The following is a 16,912-nucleotide window of genomic DNA, read 5'->3' on the forward strand; positions in this document are numbered from 1 at the left end:
ATTCTAGGACTCAAATACAAGAGAAAATAAGGCAAACATCTTTTAAGCAAAATAATCAGACCTTTGCTGATCTCGACATTAGGCAGATTAAAGATGTCAAGGTCCATCGTCCCTCCTTTAGTCCCTTCTGAGAGGTCTAAGAGGACCAGTCTGTCTGCAATGCCCTGTACAGTACAACAAGAAAAAGAACAGCATTACACTGGACATGGCCACTTACTCAATTTAAATTCATTCAGAAAGGAGAATATGCAGGCTTCATGTGCTGTCTTATGAAGGAAAAGTAACACAATAGCAATAAAAGGAACACGCAAACAAGAAATTATTATGAACTTGAATAATGTGATTCCGTAGGCTTGACTGAAAACTGGAATCTAACAGGGCTTACCTCAGAAGTCACAGATTACAGGCTTCTTTTAATGGGGTAATGAATAATAAACATGACTTGGTGCACTCAATATGTTTGCTATTGTTCTAGAGTTTATGTTTTCATTTTGATATCATAATGTCCACTCTGAAAGAACTTAGAATGATCTTTTGACCATTTTAACACCTCATTTCTAGCATGAAAGTCAACACCAATGCCATGTTTCTCTTTAAAAAAAGGAAAGATAATAGTCATAAATCTAAAATAAAATCTTATTATCATGCAGTTCTCTCCCAAGAGATCTCACAGAAAATACTCCACATGCCCATAGATGGCTGCCTGGGCGCCTTGGTGAGCTGACTGTAAACGACAGCATGGAAACTCCTATGAGTCAGTTTACGTTTGGGGGACGTCTTTTTCCAAAGTAGTATGGGATGTGAGGATCTCTCCTAACTTAGAGCGCAGGGGCAAGAGGACCCAGGGATCTACCAGACTATCAGGCAGAAAGTGCAGAAGTTAAGAAAACAACCCAGCTCCGCTATGGACTAGCTCTGTAACATCAGAGAACAGTCCTCTCTCTATTGTGCCTATTAATTTTATTACTGTTAACCACATTCATAAGAGAAATACAAAGAAAATTATGAGTTACCATTGCCATTTATCAGACATGCAAAGATCCAAAAGTTTAACAAAAGTCGTGTGGAAAAACAGGTATTCTCATAATCTGTGGGTATGACAATACACTGGTACAATTGATATGGGGGATAATCTGACAATTTCTAACAAAATTTAAAAACATAATAACTCTTTTAATCCATCAATCTCATTTACAGAAATTATCCTACAAGTTTATTAGTACATGTGTAAAACATACAATATGTATAAGGATATTCAAAAGACTAGAAACGACCTGAATGTCCATCAATAACAATAATAATGATGAGGCGCCATAACATAGTGGTTTGGAGCAGAGCTTCTCAAGCTTTAAGAGATCACCCTTTAACAGATGGATCACCAGGGATTTTGTTAAAGTGCAGATTTGCTTCTCTAGGTCTGGAGTGGGCCTGAGATTATGCCTTTCTAATAAGAGCTCCGATGATGCCAATGCTGCTGGTCTGAAAGCCACACACTGAGTTGTACGGATCTCGAACACAGGCTCTGTAAATGGATTGCCTAGCTTCAAATCCTGTGTCCATTTACTAACAGTGTGACTTTGGGTAAGTTGCATAAACTCCCTGTGCCTTGGTTTCTTCATTTGTAAAATGGCAGTCATGACAATCCCGAAGCCTTAGGGTTGTTGTAAAACGAGCCAAGTGTTTGGACGAGTGCCTGGCACCCAGTAAGCGTTCAGTAAAGCTTAGTTACCGCTCCTACCTCCACTACCACTACTGCCACTATCGGGGCCACTATTGCACTATTTTAATATTGTACCCTGTATCAAAATACTAATGTTTACAAAGAAAAATGGAAAAAAGGTTCCATCTAGACAGTTCACAGACAAAGAAATACTGATAGTGAGATTCTTCTAACAGTTTAAGAAACATGACTTTAAGGGGCCTTCCTGTATTTGCCAAACACAAATAAAACTGATAAAACTCAAAACTGTTAGGGATGTCAAAAGTCAGATTGATGTACATGTTGTTATTAGCAGCATAAATTAGTTCTACTTTTCTGAAGAGCAATCTAGCAATATGTAATAAGTGCCATAAAAACCACTCATGCCCTCTGACTCACTAGTGCTAGTTTTGAGATTACGTCCACCTAAAAGAAAATTCAGACAAGAAAATAAGCATCTTGTAAAGCAATGTTTATAGAAGCATTCTATTTAGTAACAAAAGAACTGAAAACAATTCAAATTCCAATTAAGAGAGAAGAGTGTATTCAGATGAAGGGTGGAGAAAACGAAACTATTATAAGCCAAAGGTAGCACATATTGCTCTGAGCAGCCAGCTTTTAAAATGTTCCAGCTCCCTAGATACAATTTAATCATCTGCTGAAGTAGAACCTACCGCCAAGACACAGGTAAGTCTTAAATGCAAAGGGAAGAATTTAGATGGCCAAGCATCAAATTTTAATAGAAAAGAAAACCAAATGCCAGCTACCACAAAAACATACAGAGAGACAGCTTTCTATCCTGGGCTGCATCCCTCAAATGACAGACACGTCCTGTTACTACGATGCTGGACCTCGAGGGTCTCTTGAACCTTTCTGCAGGGGGTTTAAGCCTTTCTGAAAATAATTTACATAGAAAAGACCTAGTAAAAAGGACTGATGGAAAAATAAACAAATCTCAAACTACTGTAAAATATCAACTTGGAAACTAGAATCCTACAAGAAAATGGAGTAATTACACAAGAAATGCAATCTTCTTTTAAAATGCTAACTTTAGAAAGAGCTGAAATTAAGTATTGTATTAAATAAGAGTTTAATTAAAGCGGCATGACTCAGCAAACACAACAATCTGTGCCTGAGTCAGATGAATGTCGAGCTGAGGTTTCCCTTGGACTGAGCTGAAGAAACCATTGTTCAGACCACTGTTTGAAAGCCCATGCCATGACTACCTACTAATTAAGAGGCAACATACTGATGAGAGCTTTCAGCTATTTTTTTTGTCAACTCACTAAATATATTTTAAAGCAAAATTAGGTTTTCCCACATGACAAAATGAAGCCATTATTTCTCGTACATTAAACATACACTGCCTAAAAGTGTAGCGATATGATAAATGGATTTATAACCACTAAGCTGACATACCTTTGCTGAAATTGCTAATGTGCAGGCAATTCCCAGTTCTCCACCTCCAACCACGGTAATTTTGTTTATTGTTTTATTCTCCTGATTTGCCCAGTTCTTTGAATTTATGTCTGAGACACCTAGAAAGGAAAGTGGATTATCATGAGAATTTAAAAATATCAAAAATCTTTGTAGCATCTTAAAAAAAATACACCAACCTTTAGTAACTGGGACAGAAAACATGGTGCTAGTCCACAATAGGCACTTAAACTACTTGCTTAACGAGTGAAATGCAAGAAAGACAGGACTCTCATACTAAATATTCCACTAAATAAAGGTACCCTTTTAAAAAGAATGCATCTTTCCAAACATTTTAAAAATATTATATAAGACTAAAAAACCAGGATTCCCATAATTCTGAAAATAATCCTGATTCTTACTGCTCTGGTCCACAATGCAAAAAAATGCTTAACACCTTACTAAATTTTACAAGCATGGATATTTTGCTTTTCTCCTCAATGAGAAACATTAAGAATCATAGATTTTCTGGTCCAATATATTGAATGAGGCAAAAAGCCATATAAGCATATAACGAAAAAGGTTTGGGATTGTTAATATCTATCAAGTGGTTTTGAACAAAACACAAACTATTTTATCTGCCAGCATAAGAGTAATCTTTTGCATTTTAAGAAGCTACATCCACTGGAACTGTATGATAACATTTACCCTATGACAGATGTACAGGAATTTTTGATTCAACACAGATATGTACATATACACACACATATTTGTTAAAAAATCAACTAGCAGAGAGTAAAGGATACTAGTAAGAAATGGTAAATTCATAACTCTTTGATTAATAAAAATACAAACCTTCAGTGATTTTTGCAATATAGGCTAGCAAGTCCACCTGCCGCACTTCATCAGATGATGATAGAGAATACAGAGGAAGTTCCTCTTGAAATTTGGCAATCATTTCTTTAATTAATCCAACAATGACAGATTTAGGCTGCAGAATACACACAAAGGGAAAAGTTAGGTAAAAATTTTGCTAAAGAATATGACCTTGTTAACCTACACATTGTATCAAGTTAACCAAAAGAAAATATTGCATCATGCTGTCAGTTTTTCAAAACTATCATACAAATTATGTGATACTTTTAACTGTTTTAATATTTTTAACTGAACAACGACTTAATTCTTGGGCCAGCCCCAGTGGCTTAGTGGTTAAGTTCAGCGTGTTCCCCTTCAGCAGCCCAGGTTTGGTTCCTGGGCATGCACCTACACTGCTCTGTTAGTGACCATGCTGTGCTGGCAGCCCACATACTAAAAAATAGAGGAAGACTGGCATGGATGTTAGCCAAGGGTGAATCTTCCTCAGCAAAAAATAAATAAATAAATAAATAAATAAATCACTTAATTCTTTTAACTGAAAAGTAGGGAGAAATGCTAAAAAATGAGAAAATACCATGAAGGTGCTTACTAGCAGAGTATCTATATCTAGGAACAGTCTGTCTGTCTTTTTTTAAGTTTTTATTTTAAAATAATTGCAGACTTATACAAGAGAGTGACATCAGCATCATGGCAGAAGGAGCTCTCCTGGTGAACTCTCCTCTCCACAATACAATGAAAAAGACATTTATATTCCAAGAGAGAACATCCATGTGACACAAAAGATGTCTGAGAGACCCCCACAGCGATACGTTGGGAGGTAGAGGTGCCAGAGCCTCCCTTAGAGGAGGTGGAAGGGGGTAAGAGAAAGCATTCAAAGAAATAATAGCAAGAACTTCCCAAACCTGGGGAAGGAGATGGAAATCCACATGAAAGAATCTATCAGATCTTCTAAATACGTCAATGTAAAAAGACCTACTGCAAGGCATATAGTAGTGAAACTGGGAAAAGTGAATGACAAAAAATACTAAGGGCAACAAGGCAGAAGAAAATAAGCTACAAAGGAATCCCTATCAGGCTTTCAGCAGATTTCTCTGCAGAAACCTTACAGACCCTAGCCTAGGAGAGAATGGAATAACATATTCAAATCCTTGAAGGACAAAAATTTTCAGCCGAGAATACTCTCTCCAGTGAAAATATCCTTCAGAAATGACGGAGAAGTAAAACTTTCCCAGATAAACAAAAGCTAAGGGAGTTTGTAGCCACAAGACCACCACCCACCACCCCCTAACTCTCCCCCCCCCGTCCCACACACACAAGAAATCCTCAAGAAGGCCCTCATACCTGAAAAAAAAATGGAGAAAGGGGTTACAAAGCCTGGAGTGAGGAGATAAATAGGTAGACAAAATCAGAAAATTGTAGCTATACAACAGGTTAGCAAATACTCAAGTAAAACATTAAAGATAAAGGGAAGGAAAACACCAAAAACAAAGATAATCTTGTCATTTTAATCACAAACTCACAACACAAGATGGAATAAGATGGAAAAACAACATAAGAAGAGAAGAGACAGAGGATTGAATCAGTTTAGTTTAAGGAGATAAGAGGCCATCAGAAAATGGACTATCTTATCTATGAGGTTTGAATACAAACTTCATGGTAACCACTAAACAAAAAAGCAGAACAGAGACACAAATGACAAATAAGGAGAAAACAAAGAAACACAACATAAAAAACTACATAACTCAATTGATAGACTAAAACACACAGGACGAGAAACAAAGAAAATGCAGGAGAACTGGAAAACGAGTGATAAAATGGCAGCATTAAGCACTCATATATCGATATCACCCTAAATGTAAACGGACTGAATTCCCCAATAAAAAGACATAGAGTGGCAAGATGGATTAAAGAACAAGACCCAACAATATGCTACCTCCAGGAAACACATCTCAGCTCCAACGACAAACACAGGCTTAGAGTGAAGGGATGGAAGACGATACTCCAAGCTAATGGCAAACAAAAGAAAGCAGGTGTTGCTATACTTATAGCAGACAAAGTAGACTTCAAGATAAAACAGGTAAAGAGAGACAAAGAGGGGCAGAATATAATGATCAAAGGGACACTCCACCAAGCAGACATAACACAAATATCTATGCACCCAACATAGGAGCACCAAAGTACATAAAGCAATTGTTAACAAACTTAAAAGGAGGTATTAATAATAACACAATAATAGTAGAGGACCTCAACACTCCACTCACATCAATGGATAGATCATCCAAACAGAAAGTCAACAAGGAATCAGTGGAATTAAATGAAAAGCTAGACCAGTTGGACTTATTAGACATATATAGAACACTCCATCCAAAAACAGCAGATTACACATTCTTCTCAAGTGCACAGAGAACATTCTCAAGGATAGACCACACACTGGGAAACAAGGCAAGCCTCAATAAATTTAAGAAGATTGAAATAATAACAAGCATCTTTTCTTATCACAATGCTATGAAGCTAGAAATTAATTAAAAGAAAAAAGCTGCGAAAGGGACAAAGATGTGGAGACTAAACAACATGCTATTGAACAACCAATGGATCATTGAAGAAATTAAAGGAGAAATCAAAAAATATTTGGAAACAAATGAAAATGAAAACATACCATACGAATTCATATGGGATGCGGCAAAAATGGTACTAAGAGGGAAATTCATTGCAATACAGGCTTACTTTAACAAACAAGAAAAATCCCAAATGAGCAATCTCAAACTACACCTAACTAAATTAGAAAAAGAAGAACAAACAAAGCCCAAAGTCAGCAGGAGAGAAATAATAAAAATAAGAGCAGAAATAAATGCTATTGAAACAAAAAAGGTAGTAGAAAGGATCAATGAAACAAAGAGCTGGTTCTTTGAAAAGATAAAATTGACAAACCCACAGCCAGATTTACAAAGAAAAAAAGAGAGAAAGCTCAGATAAATAAAATTACAAATGAAAGAGGAGAAATTACAATGGATACCACAGAAATACAAAGGATTATAAGAGAATACTATGAAAAGCTATATGCCAACAAAATGGACAATCTAGAAGAAATGGATAAATTCTTAGACTCTTACAACCTCCCAAAGCTGAATCAATAAAAATAGATACTCTGAATAGACCAATCATAAGTAAATAGATTGAAACAATAACCAAAAACAGCCCAAACTGATTGAAACAATAATCAAAAATGGCCCAAAAAACAAAAGCCCAGGACCAGACGGCTTCCCTGGCGAATTCTACCAAACTTTCAGAGAGGATTTAATACCTATCCTTCTCAAGCTATTCCCCAAAATTAGGGAAGATGGAATGTGTCCTAACACATTCTACAAGGCCAATATCACTCTGATATCAAAGCCTGACAAGGACAACACAAAAAAGGAAAACTATAGGACAATACAGCTGATGACCATAGATGCAAAAATCCTGAAGAAAATATTGGCAACCTGAATACAGCAATACATCAACAGGAGCACACATCATGATCAAGTGGGATTCATACCAGGGACACAGGGATGGTTCAACATACACAAATCAATCAATGTGATAAACATTAACAAAATGAGGAATAAAAACCAGGAGATCATCTCAATAGACGCAGAGAAAGCATTTGACAGATCCAACAGCCATTTATGATAAAAACTCTTAACAAGAGGCTGGCACAGTGGTGCAGCAGTTAAGTGCACATGTTCCGCTGTGGCGGCCCAGGGTTTGCCGGTTCAGATCCCAGGTGCAGACATGGCACTGCTCAGCAAGCTATGCTGTGGTAGGCATCCCACATATAAAGTAGAGGAAGATGGGCATGGATGTTAGCTCAGGGCCAGTCTTCCTCAGCAAAAAGAGGAGGACTGGCAGTAGATGTTAGCCCAGGGCTAATCTTCCTCAAAAAAAAAAAAAAAAATTGGGGGAGATGGTTATTGTGGCACATTGGAAAGAGTACACAAATAGGCATTCAAATTCATATTAAGAACAAAAAAAAATCACTGTGCTGTTCAAACAAAATTCTGCAGGCCTAATGTAGCACAGTGAATCTCTAGGGAAAATATCTGCAGTCCTTGGCCTAGACAACCTCTAGATTACCACTAGCTCCAAAATTCTATATAATTATAGTACACAATCATAATTACAATTGCTTGTGGAACTTAAAGTTACCGTAGAACTTTTAAATAGGACAATTTAAATAATGTAATGTCTTCTTAAGACTAGTTTTAGCTTTTAATAAAAAGGTTCAGAATAGTAAAATGAAATCAAGACCGTCTGAACTGAAATCAAGCACAAACCTCAATGAGATTATAGAACTAACTCTGAGTATTTATTGAACAAACAAACAAAATTATGAAAAGAGATGCCAAAGAAAACCAGAAAGAGGAATCAGGAAATATGAATTCCTACAACAGGGCACAGATGTCAAAATATTGTTTGAGGATAATCAAAAAAAAAAGAAAAAGAAGAAGGGTAAAAATGAATGAAGGAGATAATTCAAAAAAGAAGAAACATATATGATCAATAAATATATGAAAAAGATTTAAATTCCTCAAATAACCAAAGAACTAAACATTAAGATCAAGACATCATTTTTGTCCTTCCAACTCACAATTTAAAAAAAATTTTTTTTTAATTTTTCCTTTTTCTCCCAAAGCCCCCCGGTACACAGTTGTGTATTTTCAGTTGTGGGTCCTTCTAGTTGTGGCATATGGGATGCTGCCTCAGCATGGCTTGATGAGCAGTGCCATGTCCGCACCCAGGATTCGAACCGGCGAAACACTGGGCCACCGAAGCAGAGTGTGCGAACTTAACCACTCGGCCATGGGGCCAGACCCAACCAACTGACAAATTTTTATCATGCCTAATTCATCACATTTAACTGGTAATCTTATTATTCAAGTCACCAAGTACTGCAAACAATGTACAAGTCCATAAAGTGAAAGGTCAATGTTTCCCACTTAAACTCCTCTACTGACAATTTGGTGTGCATCCTTTCTTTTTCTGTTTCTTATTTTTTTAAAGGTTTTCCATATATAAAAAATATAGAAAACTATAAAAACAAAGTAAAATGTGTCCACAATTGCACACCTTTTTATGGATGTACATAAAATAAGAAGTGATAATCCTAACACCATCCTTTACTCCAACCTCACACAACTCTGAAATATCCTGTCCTACAACTTTCTGGATACATATAAATATATTATAAATTATCCTTTCATAAAAATTTTAATTACTTACAAAAATGAGCGTATATCCTACATCCTTCTAAGTAAACATATACAGATGAGCAAAGGTTTGTTTTGTTTTCATGATAACACTTCTGTTGCAGCAAGGGTGCTATAAAGCAGGTAATCTCCTGTACTGATTTCTACTGACGGTAGAAATACAACATTTTGTCTACCTTTTGGAGGCCAATTTGGCAACATATGAGAATAGCCTTCAAAATATTTATAGCCTTTGATCCAATAATTCCATTCCTAGAAATTTATCATTATGAAATCATTGAAGATTTATAAGATATAGATAAACATTTATATTTACATATATTTAAAGATGCTCATTAAATTTCTAACAACAGAACAATCTGTAAATACATTATGCAATATCCTTATGCTAGATCATCAGGCAACCATTAAAACCACGTATTCTGAAAATATTGTTTAATAAGGAGAAATGCTCAACATAATGGTAGATAAAAAATTCAGAATATAAAATTGCATAATGTGAGGACTTGTAAAGCAAATAAACTACAGTTACATACATCAACATGGGTAAATTTTTAAAACTTAACACTCAGTTAAAACAAAGCATGCTATATACAGCATGAGTCAATCTGCATAAAGGTCAAAAAAGGGCAAAACTACAAATAAATACATAGATTAGATAAGACTCTTTAATAGAGAGGGACTAGAAAATTATGTCCTAATATCTTGCTAGTAGCTTTCCATGTGCTTTATCAAGCAGCAAATAGCTATCAAAAGGCTGAGAGTGAACGACAGTTGGCTCCCAGACCTGGAGATAGCAGCTTCACGCAGGCTGCTGTCATCAGCGTTCTAGGACCTGGGTGACCCCAGGGAGCTCAATTTCAAATTACTCTTAGAGACCGCGTGAAGAATATCATTGAAGAAAATTCAGTAACTTATTTGACTATTAGGATCAAAGACAAATATTCGGTAAAACAAAAACTTTTAAAAGAAAATCCAAATTGATCTTACGTGGCTCCAGTTTTGGAGATAGGGCAAGTATATTCTGCCTTGAGCATCCACATGTTTTCCAACTGAGATTCCCATATTTGCAGTTGGCTTTAAGAAGCAAATGGGGGGAGCAAAAGGGTGAGAATCCAAAATCCACAAACGAATTGGTATGTTATATGTATTACCTATTTGAGACAAAATAAACACATCTTCAAACAATAATGAAGCATACACATTATATTTATGGTACAGCTGGGTGGCATTTCAAGACATATAGTCAAGTTTACATATAAAGGATTTATGGAAATCAAGGCCTGTTTCCCCATTTTCATCCACATTCACATTGGAAACATGTTCCCATTAAAGTGCCACCAAAACATTTGAGGAAATTTAATTAAGACAATGGTCAGCTCATCCAATTCAATTCAATAAACATTTATAGGACCTACTGTGCCAGGAGTTTGGGATACAGCATCTTCTCTGTGTAACCTTTCTTGTTCTACCAGAACTATCTCATAGTTCTCATATCTCATAGCAGAGCTATCTCATCTTTCTTGAAAGATAGTGGACTATTTCTATTTTTATACTTATTCTGCATTGAAGTTATTTGCCTACATGTCTGTTTCTCTTTTTTACACTGTAAACTTCTAGAAAGGATAATGTATTATTCATTTCTACATCCCTACACCAAGTATAGTGCCTAACATACTTGCTGCTCAATAAAAGTGTCTTATATAAATAAGAATTAATGAATGAATAAACAAATGAAAAGATGAATGAATGAGCAAAGATGAATTTGATACTAGCTCTCAAGTTGCTCATTAATTGCAGACACTATAACATACAAGCTGCATTAAACATGTAGAACTTAGAGCTGAAAATGGTCCTAACAGTCACCTTGTCCAATGGTTCTTACATTTTAGTATACTGAGATAGGAATTTGAGTGTATGCTCTTCCAGTTGTAACCATGTATATCATGCCTTCCAAGAGCCAAAATCTCTGACTGCCTTGGTTGCCAGGAAGCCCAAAGCTAAACCTAATACAAGTGCAAAAACCTAACCTTAAACTAGAAATCTGATAAACTGCCTTAGCTGTTCTATTGTATCTCTTGATATTTATTCCCACTTTCATAGTCTTATTGCATATGTCTTTCACTGTACTTAAGAACAAGGCTGCTCAGGAGCAAGAACGCCTAGGTTCAAATCCTAGTTCAACATATTACTAGCTATATGATTTTAGGCAAGTTACTTACCTTCTCTGTCCCTTAATTTCTTCCTCTATAAAATGGGAATAATAATAGCAGAGGGTTGTTGTGAGAATGAAATGAACGGACGTAAAATGCTTAGAACAGTACATGACATAGTAAATACCATAAAAAAAATTGGCAATTTTTGCAATTACCTCAAATACATTTTGGAAATAGACCAGGTAAAAATAAAAATAGTTTTCTTTTCCACTGCAATCCTTTTCTTACTAAGGAAATTCTCCTTTCACTGAAAGCTACTTTTTTCATCTTGCTCCTCCTCCCCTAAAGTACAATGATACTCAGCCCTGCCTAAACATTAGAAAAACTTAAGGAACTCTGAAACATACTAATACCCAGGCCATGCCCCCAAAGTTTCTGATTCAGTGGGATGGGGTGTGGACAACACTTTTTTAAAAGCTTCCCATGTTATTCTAATGTGCAGCTAGAAGTGAAAATCAGTACCTTACAGAAATGTCTTAATACCTGAGGTCTACTATTTTATATCAGCAGTTCTCAGAACAATATTCCTTTTCTACTTTCATCTAAGTATTTTTTTTTTCCTTTTTCTCCCCAAAGTCCCCCAGTACATAGTTGTGTATTCTTCGTTGTGGGTCCTTCTAGTTGTGGCATGTGGGACGCTGCCTCAGCGTGGTTTGACGAGCAGTGCCATGTCTGCGCCCAGGATTCGAACCAATGAAACACTGGGCCGCCTGCAGCGGAGCGCACGAACTTAACCACTCAGTCACGGGGCCAACCCCTCATCTAAGTATTTTTTAAAACTTTTTTTATTGAGGTATAATTGACACATAACATAATATTAGTTTCAGGTATACAACACAATTAATTCAATATTTGTATATATTGCAAAATGATCACCACAATAAGTCTAGTTAACATCTGTTACCATACATAGTGTGTAAGTATTTACAATATGAGTATGGCATAGCTGTTGGGCCATAGATAATGCTATGATCATAGCACCACAGTGACCGACTGACCGGTACTGAAACACACCATCAAATTCCTCCAGAAGTTACTGTGTCTAATGTTATATACTCTAGACCAGTGTTTTTCAAACGTTAGTCACAACAAATGGGTCACGAAATTAATTTAGTGGGCTGCAAACAATAATATTTTAAAATGGAATTGAATAGAAAATAGAAGGTATTACAGGTAGTATGGTATTTAGTTATATAGATACCCACACAAACACACACACACATATATATATATGATAGCTATGTATGTATATAAAAGTATTTCTTATTCCAGGTCACAGTCACAAAGCCACTGTTCTAGGTCATGCAAATTTTTTTGTTTCATAATATAGCTGGAGTGGTGGTCCAAATCTTGATGGAGCCACTTTTTCTATTAATCACTACACATTAAAGAAAAGGAAAGAAATATCTATTGAAGGTACTATCAAGGATCTGCTGCCTCCATCACTGCCCCTCCCCAGCAGCGTTCATGCGTTTTAATAGCCCGTGCCTGACAAAGCACCTGGTGAGCCTGAATCCTGGTCTAACCGGTAAGATTTCAATACTGGTGTGCTCTATTCTCTTCTTCCTTCCTTCTTTCTCATTCTTTTCTGTCAGCAAATGCCCTCCCTCCTACCAGACCCATTTAGCTTTCAGTAATTCATTACCAAAGAGTCAGAACTCCCCAGATTTAAAGTAATTACATCATAAGAATATAACTTGTTAGCTGTACATAAAGTTTAGATAGGTATCATCTTATTAAGATGGTACACATCTCTAAAGAATGGGTGGATGATGGATGAAGAAAAAGTGTAATCACAACACTGACACAATTTTGGAGGGATGATAATCCAGAAAATTCTGCAGGTATACACAGGGAAATATCAACAAGAAGATTCATCTGGAGAATAGGACTGGCTGGAAGGTTAGATATAAGTGTAACCTCATCTCTTCTCAATTGTTTAAATTTTTTAGCATGAGTGTGTATTATTATTACACCAACAAACTAGTAACTAAAAGAAATATATGCAGACAAATAATAATGGCCAAGATTTCTTAAGCACTTACTATGTGCCAGGCACTAGGCCAAGAGCTTTACTTATAAGTAATTCATTTAATCCTCACAATTCTAGAGTTAGGCTCTATCATTGGCCCATTTTTCAGATAAGAAAGATAATACATTCTGACCTTCTGATCAGCAGGAAATAACTAGTGTGCAGCACACTGAGTTGATATAATTCTAGTCAAAAGTAAAGAAAAAAAGTGTACTGCAAAAAAAAAAAAAAAAGGTATACTACCATGGCAGACCCAGCATAAGAAGCAAGGACATAACTCCACAGATCTAAGAGAGGCAGAGTGCCAACAAAGGGCATCTTACTGGTGGTATTAACTTTTATGCCCTCCTGTTATCTCCCCACACTGTCTTAGAAACTGAAATGCTACTAAGCAATGATTCATTTAAATTCATAAGCTCCTCTGCTAATATGCAGCTACCCTTGAAATCACTGGAGTGGGTAAGTACTGTGAGTAAAATCAATCAATAATTCAAGGGAGTGGGTAACAATTCTCTCTCCCTTTCCAACATCTAACCATAATAAATGCAGAAAACAAGTAATGGGGACCAGGTCTGAGTAAAGTTCTCTAGGCAGCCAGAAAACAGTCTGAGAGTTTGGCAGTAGAGGAGCAAAGAAGGAAAATCAAACTCAACTCTGTGTGTGTTCTGCCTTCCTCACTGCAATTGCTGCAGAGCCCGATGCTGCCTACTTTCATCTGCAACCATATTCCTATGAGTAAAAACCAAACTGAATTCCTATGCATATCCTGTGCCAAAAGAGGTGACACAGTGAGACACAAACAGAGGCAGAACAAAACACAAGGGCACCTCTGGCAATAAGTCATCACAGGGAGGAAGAAATTAAGGAAGGTTTCTAACAGTCTAGGAACTACCATAAGGAAGCGCCTACTTTGAAAAAAGTCCCCCCAAATATAGCTTCTTGGTGTCTTTTGGGCAATGTATTCCCATCATACAGTGCTGAATCCTTTGTAAGAGACAGCAAACTCCACTGTTCTCCCCCACTTGGTTTCCAAATCCTCCTCAGTCCTTGTGCCGTGCACCCCCTCTTCCAAATGCCCAGTAAGTTCACTTATTCCTAAGCCCTCCAGTCAGTAATCAATAAACTAATCAATCAGTCAACAAAGATTTACCAAGCATCTTCTATAAACACAGCACTGTATATGAGTAGTTTGGGATGTTATCCCTCCTGGAATTACTTGTATTTTAAAAGAGAAATGAGTTTTTAACTGTGGAATTTCAGGTACCACTTCAGGGAAATCCATTGGAACCACTGGTGTTCTTCAAATCACATTATGTGAGTAGTCTCCTACGACAGCCATCTGAAAGGTTAGTCCCGTTGAGTGTTAGAGGCAGTAGGTCTGGATAAATAGGAAGATCTAAGTACAGGGAAGTTAGTGATTTTTTTCTTTTTGGGTAAACACAGCAATTTGAACCTGCCAGGCCACCTGAAAATATGCTGCTTACTTTGAGCTTTAATCACCCCTATGTTTTAAAATTTTCCTACTGGAGTTTGAAGTTCCAGCCTGATCCCAGCTGTGTGCCCCTAGGTAAATCACTTGACCAGGCTAAGATTCAGCTCACTTATAGAATGGGGATAATGCCACATCACTCAGAGGGAGAAGACACTGAGGTAATGGAGAAAAAGGTGGGATGCCCGCAGGATGCTGTGGAGAGCAGAGACAACTCGCCACCAGAGCAGGCCTGTCTGCCTGGCTCTCCTCTGCATCCCAGCCCCTGGCAGAGTAGTGGGCACACAGTTGACACTCAATAAATAAACATGCGTTGAACTGAACTGAATTTGCGATATTAACCTAGGCCTTCCTTGACCAGGACAGCATTCTGCTATATCCAATAAGGTTCTGTATAGATCACATACATGTGAAAACACTTTGAGAGTGCTATGGCACTAAACAAATGTAAGTTCTTATTAAACTGCTCTTTCAGAAAATTCCCACATCTTCTCAACTTCCATACTTACCATGATACATCACAGGAACAGTGCCAGTGAAATTCAGCAGGTCTTTCTGGGAACTATCTTTGAAAACTGGAAGAAAAAAAAAGGCCCCAAAATGTGCAATCAGAAGTAGGAAGAACTGTATTAAAGTGCATGCGTGTATACAAACACATACAGAAACACACATAACTTCTAAATACCAGCATCTAGGAATCAGTAAATGTGTTGATGAAGGGAAATGACCAGATGCTGTTTTCTTACAAACCAGAGAGGGTACCTGAAAGAACACAGAACTTTGATACTGAAACCCCAAGTTCTAGGCCTGCTTTCTCCACTTAGAGGCCTGTGACTTTTGGTTAATCTCTTTGACCTTCAGTTTCATCATCTATAAAACAAAGATGATAAGACTGCACCATAAAATTGTCATAAGGATCAAATGAGATAATGTGAAAGCACTTAGTAAAAAGTAAAGGATTATAAAATGTGGGCACATTGTTGAGTAATTGTCACATGTAACAAATCAGTCATAATCACTTTCAGAAATCAGATTATAACTTTTATAATCAGAAAAAATGTTAGCTTTATTTTTTAAAGTGACCTTTTAGAAAGATCAGTAATTATCTTCTTTGGTTCCTCTAACTCCATTATTGTCAGCCTTCTTTCAACCTTCACATCCCTGAAATTTCAACTTACCAGTCAATAAGTGGGACACACTGGTGGAGAATTAATGTCCTAATCTCTGAACTGAATACAGAAAACACTACCTCTGGTTTCAAACTATCCAGCTGCCTTGGAATGTAGTCCTTTCGGAACCTCAGTAACTATACTATTTAGGCAGTGGAAGAAAAAGTTCTAAATAGATTTGATGACCTATTAGAAAGGGAAAAGAGAAAATCAGGCTGACAGAAAACCCAAGGCCAAGAGTGTACAGAAGCACAACTGTTCATCTTGAACTATTTGAGTGAAAGGGGACAAAGGGTGAAGGGATCTCTGCAGCAAAAACTAAAATGGAACGAGGAGCGGAACAGGGATTGTTACTCCAGAACACAGAAAAACCTAGAAATGTGGCAGAGAAACTAGAGGTGTAAATATTCATTGTCCAATCAAATTATTCAAAAGCCAAAACAGAAGTGATTAGAATACGTGACTATCATTGTCTTCAATAACAAAACGTACATTGACAGTATTATTGTTGCAGGTTTAATGGCACTTTAGCTCACTTTCTCTAGATGAGGAAATGAGAATAAGAATTAACTGGTACAATAAAGCTTTAAATCTATATGATGAAGACAGATATTGTGAAAGAACAAGCCATATTCAAGCAGAGGGCAAGACGGACATGCGTACAAACCCCAACTCCATCCCTAACCAGCTATGTAATCGTGAGCAAGGTATTTACACTCTCTGAGCCTCAGCTTCTTTATCTGAAAAATGAAAATGATAATACCTACAT

The 16,912-nt window shown here is 36.8% G+C and overlaps 1 protein-coding gene across 7 annotated transcripts in view; it reads right to left on the reverse strand.

The window, feature by feature from the left end:
* The window catches only part of UEVLD (UEV and lactate/malate dehyrogenase domains), a 47,921-nt gene that overhangs the window by 23,223 nt on the left and 7,786 nt on the right, over positions 1-16,912 (reverse strand). For 3 of the 7 annotated variants that reach the window (XR_006516751.2, XR_011495936.1, XM_044753108.2), the window contains exons 3-7: positions 15,484-15,549; positions 10,228-10,391; positions 3,971-4,106; positions 3,119-3,237; positions 62-164 (exon numbers count right to left, since the gene is read on the reverse strand). Coding sequence is in view for 4 of the 7 variants with exons in the window: in XM_044753108.2 (XP_044609043.1) it covers positions 62-164; positions 3,119-3,237; positions 3,971-4,106; positions 10,228-10,391; positions 15,484-15,549 (588 nt within the window). In the remaining 3 variants the exon portion in view is untranslated. Of the gene's footprint in view, positions 1-61; positions 165-3,118; positions 3,238-3,970; positions 4,107-10,227; positions 10,416-15,483; positions 15,550-16,912 lie in introns of all 7 variants that reach the window. The other 4 variants (XR_011495935.1, XM_070491324.1, XM_070491325.1 and 1 more) reach the window with 3 other exon arrangements.

Source organism: Equus asinus, chromosome 20, assembly GCF_041296235.1.
Source record: "Equus asinus isolate D_3611 breed Donkey chromosome 20, EquAss-T2T_v2, whole genome shotgun sequence".
NCBI lineage: Eukaryota > Metazoa > Chordata > Mammalia > Perissodactyla > Equidae > Equus > Equus asinus.